We start from the raw sequence: 22922 nt of genomic DNA on the forward strand, positions 1-22922 counted from the left end.
CACGAAAAATTTCACCTGCTACAATTCCAATTTGGCAAAACATCTCACAACACCTTTCTACTCACTTCTCTCACTGACACCTATAATAAATAGTTGCACTGTGCCATAGCTCAGTGTACTCAGGTCCCACTGTACATAAAACAAGGACTGCCTCATCCACAGGACTACTCAACACACCAAGTCTTCTCTGCTTTAGGGGAGTTAGAATAAATTAAACAACCAGAAAGTACTCAACTGCTGACCCGTAAGAAATAAGAACACAGTCATTATTTTCAAGCATAACATACAAGATTTAATTTCAGCAGTTATTTCAAGTATTAAATGCCATGAAAAAAAACTGTTCTATAAACAAATCTTTGAGACGTTTTCTGAGGTCAAAATCCATCCAGGTCAGTGGAGATGTATCCACAGATACCAAGATGAATCTGGCCTGCAGATTTGAAATACAAACTTCCCCTAAAAAATGTGCTTCTTCTCCCATGTTTCAGAGGGACAAAGCCTTTATACCCCCTCTGAATACCCAAAAATTTTTAAGTGCAATACCTGGTCTAGGAGAATGGAGTGTTGAGAGTTCATCAGCTTCTCAAACAGCACTCTGGTGGAGTTCAAATCAATCCCTGGGGTCTTTGGACTGGTTTTAAAATGTTCATCAATTCTTTAAAAAAAAATCAGAGACAAACAGACATAAGTTGAAGGAATTGAAAACACTACCTCTGTATTGGCACTGCCTGACCTCCAGGAAATGAACCAGACTAGAAACAAAACACAACTTGGAATCTTCTTGCTAAGGACAAGATGCACAGTGCCCCTTTCTGAACTCTTCTGGGCCTTGCTTAGATTTCGGATTCTTGCAGATAAACACTTCATCAAACTCTTTGGTTTCCCCAGGACTCCTCGCTATGCTAATAGCCTGCCTGAACAGGACTGACTGCTTAAAAACCTGTATAATACCTATCTATCATTTCAGGATCCTCTGCATTTTCTTCACATACACTTTATTTATTTTTATAGAAAATAACACCCAGTAAGAAAGGGAAGGGTGATAAGATGACATTATTCAAGGGAACATCAGATGAAGGCTTTCAAAACATAACAAACAAGATTTCAGAGAACTTGGTAATTCCACTCTCATTTTTTCTAAAACTAAATGATCGCAATCAAACCACAGAGCAGTTGTAAACAGTCTTCAGACGTCAGAAATGTTCTCTCCTGTCTGCTATGTGTGAAAGGCTGTAATTTACGCAGGCTACCTGTATAAAAGGGGTAATGAAGGCAAGCCTGCAAAGTACGACACAGTCCAACAGCCAGATCTGGGGACACCGAAATGTCCTGCAGTCCAGCAGGTAAGCTACCTAGCTCAGCACCTGGAGCATGTGCAGCATCTGGAGCAGAGACTCTCAGCAACACAGTCTGTAGTAAAAATGCACATAAATCTTTGCAGATGCTAGTAAAAAAAACAGTAATTGCTACAAATCTATTGACCTCAAGATTTCCCAGGTATGTCACTCCTCATCCCTGAGACACTGTCATATCAGACACACTGTGAAGGAAACGGTACCGGTTAAACATGGGATGCCTTTGTCAATTTTCTGATGTGGCTGTAATTATATGAGAAGGTAAATATTGTCTGCTGGAGTAGAACAGTTATTTCCATAGTAGTAGCTAGTTAAATACAGCCTCACCTCAGCGTACGTTGGCTTCAAATGTTATGATTTATTTAGTCACAGATCTTCTGTGAAAGTTAAGTCCTGCACTGGCCAGGACATCATTAGGGTGGGAAGAGAACTGCCCAGAGGTGATCAAGTCATACGCTCCATTCATTTCCACATTCAAAGGAGGCATGGGACTATTTGCAGTGACCCAACAACTTAGAAAACTCACTGAGTGTTTTAAACCAACATGACACAACTCTCCACATGCAGTAACAATGCTGCCTTTCCCCAAGGCTAGAGAAGAATCAACCATTGTACCAGCTGAAAAATGCAAGCATAATGAGTAACTTGTTTTCTTTTTCGAGCTGCTCTTGGAGAAGATTACTCAAAAATTATTCAGAGTAACTAGGCTCATCTTCACCTACTTACAGGTCATTTATTCATTACGTCACCATAAAAAATTCCTCCCCCACCTCAACTTATGCTGTTACCTCCCCAACCTTCACAAACGCAGGCAACATAATCCTTCCCAGCCCACAGCTTTTGACTCAGCTGTGCCTATTACATCCTTGTCACCACCTATTGTTAGTTACATCCATTTGAAACTCCTGCTTTCATACGCAAAAGCACAAAACTTTTTCACAACTGATGTCACCTAAAAGAAAAGTGCTTCCATGCTGGCCTGGATGTATTTTTCATGAGCAGCCTGTGCTGAGGTATGCCTCCCTCCCTTCACAAGTACTAGCCCTCATCAGCTAGCTCAGCTGGGTGAGAGACTATTCAGGTACGTGGCATCAATCACTCATTTCTCTTCTTGTCAAATTCCCAACCCTCTCTTTCAAAGATTTTTATATTAATTTCATACGGAAAAAGTATAAGCATGACAACTCCAGGAATGTGTACAGTATATGTACACTAAACCATGCTCTTTCCTAGACTATTTGCCTTCCTTACCCAGCTCTGACTGCCTACCTCTTCCGTAAACACTCTCTGCCCCAGTCTCCTGACCAAAAAATCAAAGCCCAGTGCAAAAGCAAGTAGAGAAAAGAAGAGATTCCAGTCTGCCTCAAGGGAAAGCTACACTACTTGACTCTCTTTGATACTTACTTCTTCTCCAAGAAGCTTCCATTCCAGCAGGCAGCTGAGGACAGTATCTGAACAACATTACTGTTTGCAGCAGGAAGACAAAAGAAAACAGAGAGAGAGGGTATAAACAGATGTCCAGTAAATCTCTTCAGCTATCTTCCCTTCCTTCAATGGGAAACAACGTCAAGATCATCCCATCATTCAAAGGCTAAGTGGCTTACTCAGGATCATATAACACTCCTCTTTCAAAGGAGGGAGGTTAGCAGTGCTGCCTTTCCATCTATTCTGCCCTTCTCATAGCAGGCAAACAAGAAAAAAATTAACCAGTGTGTTCACAGCTTTTTGCTGCTTTACACAAACTCTAAGCACATAATAAAGAACAACTTTTAAATCCATTTCCCACCCACTATTTGCAATATCCTGAAGCAGCCTTAAATTCCTCTGGTTTTGCTAGGAAGCTCTAACCTAGCATCCTCGTGACTGGCACCTGTACTCCCCTTGGATATAACCAAGAACCACACTTGAAAAGGCTGCTGAATTTCAAGTGAAAACAGGGCATGGAAGCCAACAAAATTATTTAAATACAACTTCCAATAATAGGCTTGTCCAGTGCCACAATACCTACTTGACAGAATTAGAACTGTTCTTTTCTAAAAGCTTTTGCCTCCAGACATCTATAGTTTCATCATTTATTAAACAGGTATAACGCGTTTCATTTATGGTCCGGAAATCATCAGCAGGCAAGGAATTCTGTGAGAAGATACAGATTTCAGCAAACACAAGGCTTGTAAAAACAATTCCTTCTTATTAAAAATCTCAGTTTTCTATATATAATTAATAGGTCTCTGGGTGTGATCTCTGAACAGGCTTGATTAGGAAGCTGCAACATTACTAATGGGCCAAAAGGAAAGGCATGGGAAAAAAAAAAAAGACAATCAGCAAAACCATTATTACAAAGAGGAAAAGAAAAAAGAAAAACAAAATACATTTCCTTAAATGTACCAAAGGCCTTTTAAATAATGCTGTATATAGCTACAGGCTTAGTACATTTTGTCTAGATTTATTTCCATGCCTCTAAAGTGTATGTTAAACACTTACTGGAATAAATAAGCCAGAAGGAGAAAAACCATCATTCAGCCCACAATCCAGCTGATCTGTCAGAACCCCACTGTGTGTTCCGCTGCCTTACACTGATCACCTGTGCCCCACTGTCTCAGGAGGAAGGCAGTCCTTTTCTTCCCATCTGCCAAGGAAGTAACTCCCTTCCCTGATGATCAAAGTGGTTTACCACCAAAAAAAGGTGCATAGTGAGGGCTGGGACAGGTGAACAGGCTTGAGAAAGTACTTCATTTGTTTTACCTCATATTTGGAGCAAAGCACAAATGTTTGGTCTCCTCCAGAAAAGATATGTTTAACAATGTGATATTTACAGGCATCTGTTGAGGAAAGCGACACAGTTGTGTTAGAGGCTGATGAACGCAAGTTTCTGCTTTGCCTTTCCTCCACATTTGCACTGCCAGTGTCTAATGCTTTACACTTGAAGGCAAGGCTGAACTCAGTAGGAACTCAAGCACTTCAGCACTTTATTTTACTTTTTTTTTTTTTTTTTTTTTTTTTTTTTCCTGAGACATACTGCCTGACAGGAGGGGAAAGCTGTAATTTTTAAACTACAATGGGTTTTTTAATGAGAAATCAGAGCCCTCAGAAATCAGCATTAGGACAATTTCATGAAGGCTCAAGATTGTGAAATGTTGAGCTCTGCCGTGATAAGAGAAAGGGAGAGGTCACACAGTAATTCCCCAGTGCACTCAGGCCAGGGGAATGGGTTTCTTTTGCTGTTTCAAGCACTTTCACAGAACAATGTCAAGGTGTCTTTCGACTGCAATGGATGAAAGGAAGTGATTCATGTCCATTTGCCACTCTAAATCACGCATAGTACGTACCAGGCTTCCCTGAGAGTTGCCCATTGTGAGCTGCCCAGTGACCCTTCACAGGAGAGGGACACTTAACATTGCAAGTGTGCCCAGTTCCCAGCTGGCCTCTTGTTCCACAGCCAAATGCATAGATCATTCCTGAAGAAGGCACAAAGGCTAAAGTGTGGTGTCTGTAACAGAGATGGGTACAAATTAACTTAATTTTGCCGTGTACAATGCAGAAGCAAGACTATTCCTTCCATTTACAAGAGCCAGTGTCAGCATTAACCTCCACTGAAGGACAGGACTCACCTGCCACAGGCAATCTGGGATACTTCACTGCCCATTAGCTCAAGAACTCTTCGGGGGTTCACTTCGTCATTCATGGAGTCATGTCCCAGTTGCCCACAGGAACCTGCACCGAACGTGAACACCCCTCCACTCTGTTAGCAAATCAAACAGCATATTCTCCATTTAGGACCCATATCCCAGCAGCATCTCTCTGACTCCAGTTCCACTACGAGCCCAAGCTTAAGCAGAGATTGCTGGGGATTTCCAAAGGATTCAGAAAATAAGCTTGGGTTCCACTAATGAAGCTTTCAAATTGCTTCCTTGCCACCCATCAGAGAGTGTCAGACTTATCTCTTAGTATGCCTGCAGCAGACAAGCTTCCCCCCACCATTACCTAATGGGCCTGAAATCTCAGCAGGTTTAACCATGGTTCAATAGCACCCATTTCCACAGTACTTTACACTGATCTCTGGTGGCTGCTGATCAAAAGGATGATGACCTTTTTTCATGGAAAAAGACCCACACTCTCTGGTCTTCACAGTGGTTCTCCCACTGGAATCCCACAGCTAGCTGTTTCGATTCATTTTTCAGTGGAGAACATGTTGGCACCAACCAAAGAAGCAATACATAGGAAGTGGCAGGGGCAAGGCAAGAACTGGAACAGTGATCTTCCAAATGCCATCCCTATCCTCTATTAAACTACACACTACTTGGAAACCACAGTAGCTTTGGAACTGCAAACCTCTTGTAAATGCTGTGACTGACCGATAACTTTTCATTTAACAGCCCATTATTTCTGGCTTGCCTTTTACTCTGAGGCACAATAACTCTCCATCTTCCAATACAATGTTATTTTTAACCTCCTAAGATATATGTTTGTTCTTTTCTATTCCTCAAAGCTCATTTCTTTGAGTGATTCATCCGAGTTTTACTATTTATTGTCATGGATTACTAACATCTTCATCTTAAAAATGGCAATGGATCATGTGGGCAAAGAATCTCAGAATAAATTATCACAAGACTTTACTTTTGGTTTAGTTTCTCTTACTGGTGTTAGATGAAATAAGGTAGGTCAGTCTGCTCTTTTCTATCATTTCCTAGGAAACTAAAGTGAAACCATCAGGCAGGCAAGACAGCAGCCGGGGCTTCCAGGTTAGCTCCTCTACCTTTGTTAGAACTGCCGTGTGTTCCTCTCCACAGCTGATGTAAACAACCTTCTGAGACCGCAACAGCTTCACGTGGCAAGGCGATTCTCGGTCTGTGTAAGACAAATGAAATAAAGGAATTGTTTCATAAACACAATCCGAAATGCCTGAGAAAACCACTGGCAGCAGTCTGATTTTCAGACTTGTTCTACAATTCAGATGGAGCACAGCTTTAACAAACATGGGAAAAACAACAGATCCCTTATTACTTTACTGTTGCTTTCTCCCTCCAGTCTTAAAATATATGCCTTGGTTCAAAAACCATTGGGTATTGCAAGAACACAAATATATAATGTGTTTTGTATAAATTCAATGTGTGCTTGCAACTGGGGACACGACTAGTGCAGGTGAGCTACACCCACCTTCAGCCTCATGCCCCATTCCAAACTCCTCACTTTTGTTTCCAAAAGCTTGCTATGACTTTTGCATACAGAACAAACCTGATATGTCCAATACACATGGCAAGCAGCAGGTGCATTTAAATACCTAGTCTTCCTTCTGTTGTCATGCTTTAAGATCCTCCTACTTGCAAAGGCTAATCTCTGCCAACAGTTAAATGGTGCTTTTCTCCTTCACTATGACATTCTAATCATTAAAAGTACACATCTCGAGGATAAATACGCTATGCAAGGCTATATGTTTCACTGATTTAAAAGAATATATATATTTTTATTATTAAAAAAGCACTTAAAGAAGCAGTAGGTACCCCAAACCAGCTTCAGACAGCAAGGGGAACAGCTGCTTACTTTGTACCAACAAAAAACCCAGTTCCTACCTATAGAAGTTGTTCAATTTTTAAGACTCTCACCCAAGGATTTGACAGGTGCTTTTTTTTTTTCTGTATAGCGAAAGGAAAATGGTCACATTTTCATGCATTTAAAAATGAGGGCAGGCTTTTTTCATTTACTTTGTTCTGCAGTTTAGCACAAAGTAAACTTCTAATACACAAGCTGCAGCATTTCTAATAGTGCTGTGTTGAAATCAGAAGCATTTATCTGTCAAACTCCATGCAAAGAAAGCAGCTGCTGTTATAAAAGGCCAGTGCTCTATCTTACAAACCATAAAGATAATAAACCTGGAGCATTTTTGAGAAAGCACAAAATATGTTACAAGTCTTACAATTGCATTTCATATTCCTAAAAATACAAAGCAAAATGAAATTAAGCATACAGGCTGGTTTTGAGTAATTGCTTTAAATACATGTTTCAGTTGGTAGGGTGGGTTGTCAAGTTGCATCGTTCCCTTATAGGTAGACAAAATGTGAGGCAATGCTTTTCTCTTGCAACATACGGTGTTTATAAGCTACTATATACACAACCTAACAGTTTTAAATATATACACACCTCATGTATTCACCCATGCAAAGCAAATTATCCATGTGTGTTGCGTTTCACATCCACGCTCAGTAACTTGCCTAGATACTTAAAGCTACTCGGGAACTATGCAGATAAAGATGAAGAGGTTGATCTGAAACTCCAAAGAAAATCTCTCTTGCCTTTGCAAATAGTTAAAGAGCACATTAATAAGCTGAGGGAATCCGGACTTTTCAGACTAGTGGTAATGTCATATCCACTCCTGAAGCCTAATTTATAAATCAGTCTTCAGGTCTGTTGATGGCTAGGCCTCACTGATCATGACCACCTGAAATAAAACATACCACTGGCCCTGCATGTCGGAAAAACTGCGCAAGTTCAGTTTGTTATTCCACATGGAGAGCCTTTGCTCTATATCAACTTCAAATAACATATAAACAGAGTGTTTCTGAGGGGAAGAATAACATAAGCACTTTCCTGGGTTCCTGCATTTTGACACTTTTTTTTTGACCTTCACTCCCACTAACATCTACAAGGGAAAAAGAGGTGTTTCTATTACGACTAATCATAAAAAGCCTATAGAGCCAAAGACTTTTTCTGTCCTCTAAGGCAGAAAACCTAAGGAGCTGCTGAGGTTTCTACATCTGCTCAGTAAAAACAGACTGTCAAAAGAAAAAAGAGTGTCACTCAGACAAAAAAACGTCCATCCTTCTTTCACCAAAGAGCATAATTTCAATACCTCGTTCATCACTTAGTCCCAGTTGTCCTGAGCTGTTCTTCCCCCAGCCAAACACAGCTCCTGAGAGAGAGAGGGCAAAACTGTGTGCTCCTCCCGCAGCAACCTGAGCCAAAGGGATGCCATCAAGAGATTTGACACGTTGTGGACTGGCCTGGGAGGGACATTCTTTACCCAAGCCCAGCTGACCATAGCTGTTCTGTCCCCATGTGAAGAATTGACCATCTGAAACAAAACAAAACAAAAAAAAAGAGAACAGTGAATAAGTGCTGGTCAACAGAACAAGTTTGTCAAAATGAACACCATTGCTGGGGGCTTCTCTCCCACTCAAACCTCATGATGGAAAAATCAAGCAAGACGATCTTTCCTGAAATAAAAGCCCTGTCCAAAGACGCTGAGCAAAGAAAGATGTGTAACTAAGTGCAAAATACAACATGGACTGCTGTAACTTAAACAACACAACAAAGAATGGTCCACATGTTGCATACAGAAGAGCCAAGGATAATTTTGACACAACAGAATTAACTCTACACATTTTTCTACATCAAGATGGAAAGCTTTTAATTGTTCCTGCCATTATTCAGTAGTGAGGCAGTGCGTAATGAGTGATGCTTCCTTTCTTGGCAGTATTGGCAAAGCTCTTCAATATTCATGGTATCTAATCCACTTTATTGTCTCCCATTTGTCCCAAAAACAGTTGCAACAGGGATGTCCTTGGTTTATTGTGCAGAAATAAGCAATCTTGGACACTGTGCAAAACAACGGCAGAAATCTTGGTAGTAAATAATGAATGTTACAGCACCTGCTGCCAAAGCCAGGCAATGCCAGTTTCCACAGGAAACCTGCAGTATCGTCTGTTGGTTCAGTTTCTTTATCAACCTAAAGAAGACGACATTATTTTAGAATAATCATCCACAAATATAGTATGGCCATAGATTAATTTATCATTTCCATTCAGGTATTCTAGACACACATATAACCTGTGATTTTGAGATGAGGAATTGAATCTTGGAGGTGATACAGATCTATGCATAATAAATACAAATCTGTGAGGACATCTAGATACTTGATTACCAACTCCAACTATCTTTACTGCTACATTTCCAGACATCTGAAAATGGTGGGGAAAGAAACATTTTTTGGTGTCTCTACTATTCTTTTACAGGCATTGACATCCTTCAACCCATCAGGGCATAGTAGTTCCTATGAGTTATAGAACCAAAACCTCTTCAAGTGTTTTGCACAAAGAACAGCACGTCAAAGGTTCAAGTTGCTTCAAAAAAATGTTATTTTTAAAATGGCACAATTACATTGGCATGTGAGCATGTCTCTCTTTGTTGTATCAGATCCGCCTGCAAGTTAAGAGCTTTCTTCCCACAGAGCCCTTCATCTGAAATACGTGCTTTTGCAACTAGAACTCATTTTCTTTAAATACTGTTCCAATAATAACAGCCACCCTACTAGATAGGTGCCCCAAACCTCCTCTTCCTGCTCTGCGCTGGATATGCAGTGGTAACCAGAATAACAGACAGAACAGATCTGTTATTAACGTAGCCTGATACAACACCACTGGGTACAAAGAGATCAGCTGTCTTCATTGTGGTGCTAAGCTGTGACATGTCATCTGCGAACTGCTCTGGATGTCAGCCACTGGCCCCTGCTCCATCCACATGTCCTTGTCTTAATACTCTTAGTACTCTGAGACAGGTAACAGACATTAAGCAAGTGAATAAAAAAAATAAAAGAGCAATTCCCTGAAGTTTCTGAGCAACACAGACTATTCAGAATTGCAATGGGCTGGGTAAGAAGCTTTGCTGACAAGCAGAAGGTGCTAATGGGCAACACTGCAAGAGTTTCAAAACTGAGGTGCCAGTTCACAAGGCCATATTTTTACCCCGTTCTTGAAATATGGCCTTGTGAACTCAAAGGATTTCTAGGGAGTGGAATAAACAGACACCACACAACATTTCTGTTTTGGAGTCCTCCCTCATGTATCTCCTTGCTCTGTAGAAAACACCGACAGATTTTTCTTTGAAGAAGCTGAGCATGCTCTTTCTTCATGTGCCGCCAGCACCAAAGTCCAGAAACAGAAGTCCTGGCCTGCCCAAACTTCCTGAATGCCAATGAAACTTAAAAAATGCTGAGAGGGGAAAGGAGGAGGCATCATGCTACTACTGGTACATGAGAAGCGCCCAATTACCAGCCCTTGGAGTGAGAGCAATGCTCCAGGCTGGAAGGTGAAAAACCCCTGACACAACACCTCCAAGTAGGTGCCTTAAGGAAACTTGAACCTCTTCAAAAATTTACCTTGGCACTGTCACTGCTTCTTCTATCGTGGTGAGGCCCAACTGCCCATCGCTGCCGGCACCCCAGGAGAAGAGCTGCCCCTGGTCACTGAGTGCCACACTGTGAGACTCTCCGCAGGCCACGTGGACTATGTGCTGCCCCGCCAGGGCCCCAATTTGTTCTGAGAAAAAAGAAAAAAAAAGAAAAAACTGGTCACAGGACTGGTCTCGTAGCTACATGCAGACATCAGGTCTGGATAAACCTGTAGGCAAAGCCATTCAGAAGGTGTGTTGATGCTCAATTTAGTTTTAAAACATTTCCTACAAGAGGAAAGCACCAACCTTTACTGAAACTGCTGAGCTCTTCTGAAAGTCTGGCTTGTGAATCATAGGATAAGGGCAGGTACACGCCCCAAAGCACAATGATAGCCTACACACAGACAGCCTCTCAGATACAGGCAATCAGGTTATTTAGGAACAACCAGACTTCTCAGATTTGATGTTTCCTAATTCAGCCTGGATGTGGGGATCAGCAAGGACTCAGAAGCCAGCAAACCCTGTAAAATACATTTGACCTTCCACACCTCTCATGTCCAATGAGAGGTTGTCCAAAAAGCTCATCAATTCAGTTGTCTCTTGCTTTACTACCCGATGCACAAAGCACACGTCACAACACTCCCAGTGCTAAGCCTGGAACAGGTTTGAACCTACAAACCTGTTGCTAGCAGTGCTTCTATTGCTGTCAGATGCTCATTAAAAAAATCGTATAAAGAACAAGAGGGCCTTACAGAGGAATAAAAGAGAGGAAAAAAAAAAAACAACACTCATTCCTTTGGAAGATTACCCACAATTTACTTTTCATTGTCATGTCATGTTATGCAACTGGAATAGGTTTGACAGCTATTTTTAGAACATCAGCAACCAAGTCTTACTCATTACGCAGAGCTTTTACAAACTGACATGAAAAGGTCTCGTCTTGCAACAAAACGCTGGAACTGACAGACAGCTGAATGGAAAAATTCCCCACAAGCCAGACAGAAGCAAAGCTGATTTTCTTCCTTCTTCCCTGAAGAAATGTTTCGGAGTGGATGAAGAAAGATGCACTGCATAAGCTGCAAGGTGGTGATTAGTTTGATTAAGTCCCCCTCTCACTTCCCACTTGTCATTCTGTGCTACCTCATGGAGTTCCCGTTTTCACTTCTCTCTTCTGTCCATTTCACCTGAGCATAAACAAACATACCAAGGTTTGACTTCTTTTGGTCCCAACCTTGTCAGATCTTTTCCTAAAAAGATGAAAAGGCAAAGCACTTCCAGGACAGCAATTTTTTGGATCGTGACAGGCATGGTTCCCAGTGCTGCTCCAGCATTTTCTTGCTGTCCATACGTCGCAGCCACACTCCAACAGAAGCCGAGGACAGCTGCTATAAGCTTGTGTAACCCAGCTCTGACAGGCAAGGTGATTTAGCTTGAAGGTGTTGGAAACTGCAATAAAGCTTGGCCAAGAATGAAAAACCATGAAAAGCTCACCTTTGGTCTGTAGCTTCCGAATTTGTAAAACAGGGCTTCTACTTAGTGCTGTTGAAAAGCTACACTGCAAGATCTTTGGTGTCTGAGACTGCTGGAAGCACGAAGCACCCAGTTGTATGACACTGATTAGAACAATGAATTACTGATCCCATTTGCTACTCCTCCTAAGTTTACCAGCAGGCGGGTATATTTTTTCTATGCATAGCTTCCAGTTGCTAGACAAACTTTTCCTAGAGGATGTGGCAAAATCTTTCAGCCCTAAGTGTCCTGTGATGTACGTGGACAGCACCAGATGGCTTCTTCTGTCTGAAATCAGCCCTAATGCTACACCTTCAGGGGCAAAATCTGGTTTTCTCCCCTAGGGAGAAGCAGCTGTTGCTTGGAAGAGTTTCAAGCAGTATCAGTCCTCTTGGACACCTAAGTGGAGCTCCTCGTGTCCTCCCCAGCTTGAGAACAAGCAACTCAGCACATTTGTCCCTCTTGGTTGTTTCTTTCTGCTCAGAAAGGGCTGAGTCTCTACATTAGGTATCTTGCCCAGATAATAGATGGCAGGAGAAACACAAGGGAGGGAAAACCAACTGTTGAAATTCCTCTGAGCAACATCACGGCAGCTGTCAACAGCCAGAAACTTGGTAAAGACACAGTACAAAAAGCTCATAAACAACAGCGGATCCCCAAGCTCTCTGACAAGATTTTCATACATTTAGTAGGATCCTTCAGCTCACTGCTGATTCCTCGGTCTCCACTAGTCATCCCAGAGGTGATTCTGCACATGGACACCCCAGCTGTATTTCAAGGCTGTGGTGAGCTTCGTGATTTCAGTCCTAATAGAGTCAGCTGAGCGTTAAAACGTGTTTGAGTGTTTCAATGGAAAAAGGAGAAGGGAAAAAATAAGCTGCAGCACCTGAAATGCTCGCAAGCCAAGGGTTACTCCTTGTTTTGTCAGCACTCCTTCAGCACTGCCTTAGCTATTCACCGCTTTTACCAGCATCAGGAGCACCGATACACTCAGCACCTTTTCCAGGAAACACCACTCCCTGTGAAGCCTGCTGCTGACACCTGGAAACTGGTAACTGCAGAGGGAAAAAAAACACGTGCTGTTTGTCAGGGCCTTTTCATCCCTTCCTCTCTGCTTTAAAGCCCCCGTGCATCACCCCGTGATTGCCTTCTGCACGCTTTCAGCTCCTCTCACGCAGTTCTCTCGTGGTCACAGCTGCCATGAAGAACATTCAGAGCCTGGGATTGAAGAGGAGGAGATCAGACTGTATAGACTACCTAAGCAAATATATAGAATTTGTGATGCTATCAGGTGCTTCTGAAAGTATAATCTGACCCAGCCAGCATGCAAGGAAGCACGGGAACCGAGGCAGCTCCCCTGGCTTCATTCACACCACCTCTGAAGCTGTGGGCTGTCAGCAGCAACACCCGAGGACAATTTTGGGAACACGCCTCTGTGTCTGCAGACAGTCTCTGCCCCGATGAGGTGCACAGCACGTAGGCAGCTGGCACCGCCCTGCTGACGCCAGCCCCACCGCTTTGCTGCCACCACCTCCCTCCTCCTTGCCGAGCCTTTCTCTGAGATAGTGTTTGCTGGGTGTCCCAGTCTGTTTAGCACAGAGAAAAGAGGACTGAGAGGGGAACTGATCAACGTACACAAATATCTGAAGGGAGGGAGTTAAGAGGACAGGGCCAGACTCTTCAGTGGTGCCCAGTGACAGGCACAAACTGAAGCCCAGGAGGTTCTGGCTGAATATGAGGGGCGCTTCTTAAATGTGAGGTGACAGAGCTCTGGGACAGGCCTCCCAGAGAGGTTGTGGAGTCTCCTTCGCTGGAGATATTCAAACCCTGCCTGGATGCCATCCTGTGCGATGTGCTCTAGGTGACCCTGCTCGGCAGGGGGTTGGACCAGCTGATCTCCAGAGGTCCCTTCCCACCTCGGCCATCCTGTGGTCAGTCCTGCAGACAGGTGACTGCTGTAGTCGTGTCCTTGCACCCTGTGACTGTCTGAGCCGAGGGATCTAACTGAAGCACCTCCAAATCCCTCCAGCACAGAGAGCATTGCAACATATACACACTGCGAGCAAGACCTAAGGGGTTTGCTCCACTTTTTGTAACTGGACAGGTGCTATTTAGCCATCATTTCATGTTATCAGAGCAGTTCTGCACAGAAACAGGAAACGTTTAGCCTTCACAGAAGCATTTCATATTCTCTTCTAGAAGGAAGGCTTTGACTAAGAAGCCCAGAATTTCCAGAAGCACTTGGCCTGCTGACTTGGTTCCTCTTCAAATCAATCCTGCAGCAATTTGCACAGGAGCAGAACAAAGCCCCATGTTCCTGAGAAGTCACATCTGTACAGTGCGGGCACTGCAACACATTTGTCCTTGCTTTCAATGACATCCCAATCAGTTTCACAAGTCCTGTTTGAAAATATTATTGCACAGAAGGCAGGTGACAGGAAAAGGGAGGGATCAACACGCTCCTATTGAACATTTACAAAAGAGATTTTATTTATTCTCAGATTCAGCAGCTTTCAGTAGGGCATAGGTTTGATATAACTTGAATACCCCATCTTTTGGGTTCGTAAAAAAAGGTTTATACACTCAAGCCCAACCCCAACTCATAAAACAGCTTTTGGAGAAAGCTCTTCCTGAAAACATTTGCTCTAGCAACAGTACTTCAGAAGCAAAATGGAAGGTGTTGGCTGAGAAACTGGTCACACAGCTTGCTACTGGATGTAAAGCAAAAGCAGACTGTCATCCCTGGATGCACTTCACTTTTTTTTTTTCCCCCTTCAGAACACAAACTGGTCTTTTGGATATAAATGTGTCTAAAGGAAAAAAGTGTCAAGTACATACTACCATCACAGGGCTAAAGTACAAGCAATTCATGTGAACATTCAAGCAGGACACAGATTAACACAAACCTCAGGAACGTGAAAGATTTTATTGTGCTTCTGCAGTAAAAGGTGTTCAAGGACATGAAATTCAGTCATTTAACGGAGGTTATTCTGTATAACAGGCCAGATAAACCACCAAGAATGAGTTAGTTCATAGGGCAGAAGCAAGATCAGAAGTGTATACATGCACAGAACAATTCCCCTTTCTCTGCTGCAAGATTTGAAGAGCATTCTGATGAAAGTACAGATGCTCATAGCTCTGTTTCTTTATCAGGAGTTTACACGGGCAACCCGCTGTTTAAAAGGCAGGTCAGGTGTTAAGAGAGTGAGCATTTCTCCACAGAACTGCTGCAGGAGCAGCTGTTTCCAGCTGGAAAGCAACTTTGCAGAAGAGGAGCTGGGGGGACCTTGCGAACACGGGTCTTCAAAAGCTGCCTGGACGTGGCCCTGGGCTACCTACCCTCAGTTGTCCTGCTCGAGCATGGGGGTTGCACCTCTTCCCACCAAGGTTGCCTCCAGAGGTCCCTTCCAACCTCAACCCTTCTGGTTAGCTTCCCCCTTCCCCAAAGCCACATTCTCCTACCGCTGTACGTAGTTCTAGACCTTACCTATTCCAGGCAGCAGCCACTCCTCCTCATCTGTGACTTGCTCACCTCCCATGGCTGCCTCCAACAAACACCAGCCCTGCCGCTTCTCCTCCTGCTTCCCAGCAAGCGGGGCCTCCCAGCTGTCTTCTCCCCAGCAGGGAAGAGGCTACAAGAGGACGATCCATCCAGGCTGTCCTTACAAACGGGTCACACAGCTGAATTCTCAGCTGTTACACAGTTTATGATTTACAGGCACACCGCCGTGGGCATCGGTGTTTCTGGCCACTTTAGCTCCACGCCAGAGTTCAGAGGAAGTAAATTTGCATTTGAAAAGCAAGGCCACTGTGTTCAGAGAAATTCAAGTGACAGGGGTTATACGTAGTGAGACTCTGTGTAATGATATTTGAGATTGGACGTGATTATTTGCAGCCCCTGCAGCAATGAGCACTGAGATTCTACAGAGTGAACTGAGACAATATTGCCCTGAACTTCTGCATCCAGGCAGGCAATCTGCAACACCATGGTCTTGCCTGCTGTTTGCTACCAGAGAGAAGGTTCAAGGCAACGTTGGTGCCACACACTTTTCTGTAGCTCCCTTGGGATGTTAATTACCAAAGCTCCCTCCCTCTCCCAACATTATTTTTTTTTTTTTATTCCCCACTAGCAGTAGTCTGAATGAGCTGCAGAGAAGAAATCCCTGTAATAAAACGCGTTCAACATCTCAAACACGTGTCTAAGACTTTACAAACATCTAAAAACCAGCTGGCTATCTCACATACCTCCATAATTTAGCCCAAAATCCACAACAGCCTTTACCTCGGGTATCTGGGCCTAGCACACATAGGCACACTCAGATGAAACATGCTTCCCATCACAGGGAGGCAAGACATCAGGACAGACCTGGAGAGAACCAAATCTAAGCGAGATTACAGGGCTACAGAGGAAGTTTAGAGGTACAGTTAGAAATAAGCTTCTTGTTTCCTTAAACTACTGTAATTCAAAATTATCACTACACACTGGAGACTGAATGCACGGTAACACCTGATGATGCTCAGGAAATTGAGCAAACTCAGACTGATTTTGCAGGACAGTGGACTCTTAACTCTTTACCAGGAAGATCTCTGAATTAATTCTCCTAAGCAGTAACATCAGGAAAGGACACTTCCAGTAAAAAAATCTCCATCAACTCATCCTCATTCAGCATAAAATATTCCCTCAGTAATCCCTTCTCCCTGCGGTGGAGAGGCACAAAAATCAGCTCAGTGGTTGCCATCCTATCTCTGCATTACATCCACAAGCTCAGCCAGTGTGATAATAAACACAATATAAAATAAATTCAAAAGCATCTTTCATTTCTAAAGGTGCTCCCTAAAGGACTCCTCCAAGAGGAATTACTGAAACAACTGCTCCTGTTTGATGTTTTTGTAAGCAGCAAGAATGAGAAGCAAAATTGAAATAGTATCATCTGTGTCAATGGAAGGCAGAAGAAGAACAAATTAATTATTTGGAATACATAGTTAAGGGGACCAGAGTCATCAAAAAAAAAAAAAAAAAAAACTTACTGCATACATAAAAACTCTTTTCCCCCTTAGTCATTAGTAAAACCTGCAAGCTTTTCAAGGGGGAAAAAAAAAAAAAAAAAAAAAAAAGAAAAAGGTTAGATCAACACTGTGTGTGTTGTATTGCAGATTCCTGGAATTTTATTCATAAGCAGACATCATCTTGGGCAGTATCTGTCTCTGACTGAACAGCATGATCACATATTCTTAAAAACAGTAACTGAAGCTTTTAACATAATGGCAGCATATGTCTCCATATCCCTTCCTCCAGCTCCCCCCCCTCCACCTCAAAGCATGAGAGATAAAAGGGAGCTGCTTCCTCTCTGAGCACAGACCTAGGCAACAGGACAGAGACCACTGACCCTTCTGAACTCCGCAAGCATTTTTTTTACAGCCTTCAAAAGGTGCTGGTGCCCCACATGTCTTGATGTTATTCAATTTGAGTTTGGGGAACACAAAGCTACAACGACCTTCTTCTGGCTTAAGAAACTATGAAGGGAACAAGGCCTAAGTCGACAAGAGATTTGCAAGAGCAGAAAACAAAATTCATAAACTCCCTCGGCCAAAAGCAAGAAGGCCCTCCCTTCCCTTTTTACACGAGGCACCATAAAGCCAAATAAAACACCTGTCCTGAGACCACCTGCACTCACCTCTGCTTCTTGATGCACTTCCCACACAAAGCGGGCAGAAACGTCTCCCCACCCATACTGCCCAGCCGTAGCTTTGCAGAGCCAGCAAATACTACTCAGCATCGCTACATCACGACGTGATCTTCAGCTCTGCTGGCTGTTCCAGCTCCACAGCAGCCAGCACAGAGCACCTTCCAGGTCCTCTCAGCCCCCCAGCCTCAGCCAGTTCGAAGCTGCAGAAGAGGCAGACTTACCTGGCTTGCTTCCTTCGCTCTCATGCCCCAGCTGGCCTTTGGTGTTCAAGCCACAGGTGTACACCTCCCCATCTTCCAGCAGGAACACAGAATGGTTTCCTCCGCACGCCACCTCCTTGACGTTTCTGTCATGGATGAACCCGTACACCTGCGGTTCAGGAATGATGACCTGGAGGTTGCTACCTATCCCAGGCTGTCCAAAAGACGAGTAACCCCAGCATAGCATTTTCTCTCTTTTCAGCAAGTCATGTATTCTTCCTGGGAAGAGAAAACGAGGGGAGAAGTGTGGATGAAGCAAGAATTTTCCAAGAAAAAGAGGTTCAAGTGGAACAGCACGCTGACAGCTCAGCCCCTGACGGCAACAGATACGTAAAACTCCACCGTCGCTGCAACCTGCCAGAGCTCAGGGCTTATCTCTGGTGCTGAACACAGTGAAAGTCAGGGATTTCAGCTGATGCAGTACAACGGGAAGGAAAAAAATAAAGCAATGTAAAGGGACTGACTTATTGTGCAGTCTGAACTTGGTATGGCAACAGCTTTCTGTTGCATAAGAGCTGGGGGGGGGGAAAAATCAGCCCTTGTTCCAGAACAAGCGCCTCAAAGATTGTAGTAGCGCTTCCTTGTCCCTCCTAATCTCAGCGTTTTGGGGCCGTTTGTTAAACATGCCATACCAGTACGACACCGAGAACTCCCCTGCTTGAACGAGAAACAGATTAAAGCCCTATTTCTCTGTAAAGAGAAGAAAAAAGAAAGAGCAGAACAGAAAATGAAAGATCCTCAACATCAAGACTTACGATTTACCATGCCAAGTTTTAAACTAAGGCAACTTACAGCCGCAGCAACACTTACAATGTCAGGACAGGATCTAAAAGCCAGAGACTACCCTCAAAGCACCAGAAAATTCCTCAAAAATAAAAAAATAAAAAAAATCAGATTCATAGACAGGAAACACGTGCAACTCAGTTGGTTTCCAAAGCTCGGTGCTAATTCAAGCCTTAGGTATTAGCAGTAAAGCCCTTCATAATCCAAGTCCTGAGCAGCGTGTGTTCATCTCCTGCTGGGCTCCCCTGCTGCGGTCACCTCCACCTCAGAGAGGAGAGGATTTTCCAGCTGTAGCCCATCAGCAGTCCAGTTTCCTGCCACAAAGTGTTCACTAGGATCTCTTATCAGGTGCCCTAAAGTACGCACTGAATCCCATTTATTTCAAAGAGCCTCTGCTCCTTTTTAGCATAACCCATTTCACTCACACCCCACGTACAATTGTCACCGGCCAGCTGCAAGGCACCCCCAGTTTAAAAAGCAGGAGGTTACAAGGCTCTGTCCAGCTGGCAGAGCCCCTGCTGCACATACTCTGTGCTTGGCTGCCCTCAGATGGCCCACGGAAGACACCCTCTGTGCCAGTTACACCATTTCCTACACCAGGAACAGGAGTGCCGTGGGACGCAGTGACACTGAAGTCATGCACGTGCTTATGCTCCCAGTGACACAACTGCTATATTTACAGGGAACTTCATGTTCTGCCTAAAAACCAAAAAAATAAAAATAAACACCACAAGCAACTTCCTGCAGGTGACAACACAAAGGCACAGAATCATTTCAAGCCTGACAGCTGAAACAGCAAAAAAAAAAAAAATCTGAGGCTACCATTTCTCTCATTCTGGGGAATCCCCTGATTACAAAGGTATAAGCAGCTTCACAAGGAGAGCAGCCCTGAAGATCCCCAGATCGCTTTCCTTGCTGCTCTCAGCGGACGTTGCCTCTGGGCTGAAAAGACTTCAGCACTCTACAACCTGAACTGCAGAGACATTGGACAACGTGAGCTAAATATTAATTTAGGATACCTTTCTAAAAAGGTTTCTGGGCAGTCTGCTCCCCATGGGTCACGGTCTTCTTTCCAGATGCTAATTTCATTTAAAAGGCTAAAAATACTTCAAATTAATTTCCTTGTGTTAATATTCTACACAAGCAGTTTCAGTGCTGGGCGGGGGGTGTGTGTGCAATTAGCAAACGATGTTTTTCCCACTGTTAAGACATAACTTGAAGTAGGAAGAGGTCAGACTCTCAGTGATTCATACGAGTTACTCGGGTGACACCTCAAAGAAGCTCAGAGCCCATTCATGCTGGCTGTCAGATTTTCTGAAGCACCTAAAACCTAACAATCCCTAGAGCAGACAACGAGGCATGCCACAAACTCTAAAAAATCTGTCCTTAAATGGATTTTTGATTAGTTCTAAAAATACGTCCTCTGGAGTCCCACCCTCTGAACGTTTTGCTGATAAATCCATGTGCAGCCCTATTATTCCAGGCAGCACTTTCCACTCAAAGAGTGCAAACCAACAGAGCCCCTTGCCACGAGAGCACACAGACGCAGCCAGCTATTTCCCAGTGGCCTGGCACGCCGTGTTTTCACCTGATTTATTTGGAAAGCGTAACCCATCTCTACAACCAGCATTGTTTTAGCGTGCTGTCGTGCCCTGTGCTGCCACCCCACCACAGCTTGCAATGGGGCTGCGAGCCTTAATGCGTGGGGTGTTGGAGCAGGAGCTGTGTCCCGACACACGGAGCTTTGAACAAAGATTCACGCTTCGTTTCCCATTCTGGTCAAGGCATTTATTCCTCTGGCATCGGCGGCAGAACAAAATAGCCATCCTACACTGCAAACTCCTTCTGTGCATCCTCCTTATACTAAAAGGAGGATATAAAAGGCTTCGATGGCGAGGAGGCTATAAGGTTGACGTGCACGTATACACGCATAAATAGATAAAATTCATATTCACTTACCTGAGCTTTCAACGTTATTCCTAGTGCTCAGCTAGATACATGCTACAGATAAAAATCCGGCTTTTTTTATAGGACAAGCCCTTAGGGAAAGGTCTTTAAAATGCATCAGTTAGGGCATTTTAAAATCGGATTAAGAGCCAACCCCTGCACCTCTCCTGCCCTTCACAGCTCTATATTCGTGTTTTATAGACCCGAAGGGATGCAATGCAGCAGAGCCGCTCGCTTGCAGCCTCCCCGTGCGCAACCCCCCCCAAAAAGCAGGGCGGAGGGCAGGCTCCCGGCATCCCCGCTCCCGGAACAGCTCAGCCCGGCTGGATGAAGGATGTGCACGGCACAGCGAGAGCCGAGGGGACGCGGCACGGCTGCATTTCGAGGAGAAGCGCTGCCACGGGGAGACCTCGGCTATAATAAGCCCGGCTATAATAAGCCCCAGCTGGCACGGATGGCGGCTCCCTCCCCCAGCAGCCCCGCAGCGCTGCTCCCCCAACTGCTCACCGACCCCGAGCTGCGACCCCCGACGAGCTAACCCGGGGGTCCCCAGCCCTGCCCGGCCGCCCTCCCCTCCGCTGGGGCCGGGCCCCGAGGGTCCCCCCCCCCCCCGGCCGCTCACCTGCCCCAGCCCCAGCCCCGCCGCTGCCGCCGCGGCCCCGCGGAAGTCCGGCCCCTTGCAGGGGCGGCGCGGGGCCGCCTATGGCGGGCGGGGCGGCGGGCGGGCGGCAGGGCCACGGCCAGCCCGGCCCGCAGCGCCTCAGGCGGTGGGGCTGGCACGGCCTCTCTGGGCTCTCTTCGAGCCTTGGTGAAGCCTGAGGGGTTTGCCCAAGCCTTCCTCTGAAGGCTGTCCAGGTCTCATCCCTTCCCTGCAGTGTGTCGGCTGCGCCACGCAGCTTGGTGTCAGCAGTAAATGTGCTGAGGCTGCGCTTGAGCCCGCTGTCCCTGTCACCGACAGAGGGGCTCTGTCCCAAAACTGATCCCTGAGGAACGCCACTCATCACTGATCTCCACCTGGACACTGAGCCATTGAACCGCAGCTCTTTGAGTGCGACCACCCAGCCAAATCCTCACCCACCAAATCCGTCAAATCCATCTCTCCCCAACTTACAGCCAAGGATATCACGTTGGACAGTGTCAGAGGCTTTGTGCAAGTCCCGGTAGATGGTGTCAGTTGCTCTTCCCCTACCCACCAGTGCTGTAACCCCATTGTAGAAGGCCACCAGGTTTGTCAGGAAGTTTGTTCACTACCCTCAGTGAAGCCATGCTGGCTGTCACCACTCACCTCCTTATTTTCCATGTGCCTTAGCCTAGTTTCCAGGAGGATCTGCTCCATGATCTTGCCAAGTACAGATGTGAGACTGACTGGCCTGTAGTTCCCCAAGTCTTGCTTTTTTCCCTTTTTAAAAAGGGGGGTTATGTTTCCCCTTTTGCAGCCACTGCAAATTTCACTGGACCGCCACCACTTCTCACGATGATGGACAGTGGCTCAGCAACCACACCTGCCAGTTCCCTCAGGACCTGCAGATGCACCTCATCAGATCCCATGGACCTGTGCAACTTCACGTTCTTTGGCTGGTCTTGAACCTGATATTCTCCCACAGTGGGCAGTTTTTCATTCTTCCAGTCCTGGCCTTTGCCTCCTGGGGCCTGGGCCACGTGGCTGGAACTCTTGTCAGTGACGACTGAGGCAAAATAGTAATCTTAAGTACCTCAGCCTTCTTCATATCCCCAGTGACTAGGTCTCCCACTTTCTTCCGAAGAGGGCCCACAATTTCCCTAGTCTTCCTTTTATCATCAACATACCTGTAGAAACCTTTCGTGTTGCCCTTGATGTGCCTGGCCAAATTTAATTCTCAAAGGGCCTTGGCTTTCCTGAGCCCTGGCTGCTCAGACAGTGTCTCTGCATCCCTCCCAGGCTATCTGTCCTTGCTTCCACTCTCTGTAGGTCTTCTTTCTCACTTTTCAAAATGACAGTCCGTATTTGAGCAAACCGTGTAAACATCTTTGCAAGGATGCATGAGACACAAAATGCCAGTGTTTGTATACTTTGCATGCACTCTGTCACTTATCAGATACAAATTCACTTTCTGTATTTGCATGGGTCATGCATGTTGAGCATGAAAAGACTTCCTTGCTATTGTACAATTGTACCTATGACATAATGGCTTCTACTTACTGTGTTACAAGTAGCTTCCAGAATAAGTAAGCGTAGAGGA

General features: G+C 44.8%; 1 protein-coding gene across 1 annotated transcript in view; it reads right to left on the minus strand.

Moving 5' to 3' along the window:
* Window positions 1-21393, minus strand: part of LOC311209386 (putative E3 ubiquitin-protein ligase HERC3) — a 40990-nt gene extending 19597 nt beyond the window's left edge. The window contains exons 1-12 of the mRNA XM_084286694.1: window positions 21326-21393; window positions 17935-18192; window positions 10504-10663; window positions 8999-9075; window positions 8200-8421; window positions 6109-6200; window positions 4964-5094; window positions 4682-4842; window positions 4098-4174; window positions 3364-3488; window positions 2760-2819; window positions 544-655 (exon numbers count right to left, since the gene is read on the minus strand). Of these exons, the coding sequence (XP_084142820.1) occupies window positions 544-655; window positions 2760-2819; window positions 3364-3488; window positions 4098-4174; window positions 4682-4842; window positions 4964-5094; window positions 6109-6200; window positions 8200-8421; window positions 8999-9075; window positions 10504-10663; window positions 17935-18160 (1443 nt within the window). The 5' untranslated portion in view covers window positions 18161-18192; window positions 21326-21393. The remainder of the gene's footprint in view (window positions 1-543; window positions 656-2759; window positions 2820-3363; window positions 3489-4097; window positions 4175-4681; window positions 4843-4963; window positions 5095-6108; window positions 6201-8199; window positions 8422-8998; window positions 9076-10503; window positions 10664-17934; window positions 18193-21325) is intronic.
* Window positions 21394-22922: the final 1529 nt, after the last annotated feature.

Source organism: Netta rufina (assembly GCF_964035555.1).
Source record: "Netta rufina genome assembly, chromosome: 4".
Taxonomy (NCBI): Eukaryota; Metazoa; Chordata; class Aves; order Anseriformes; family Anatidae; genus Netta; species Netta rufina.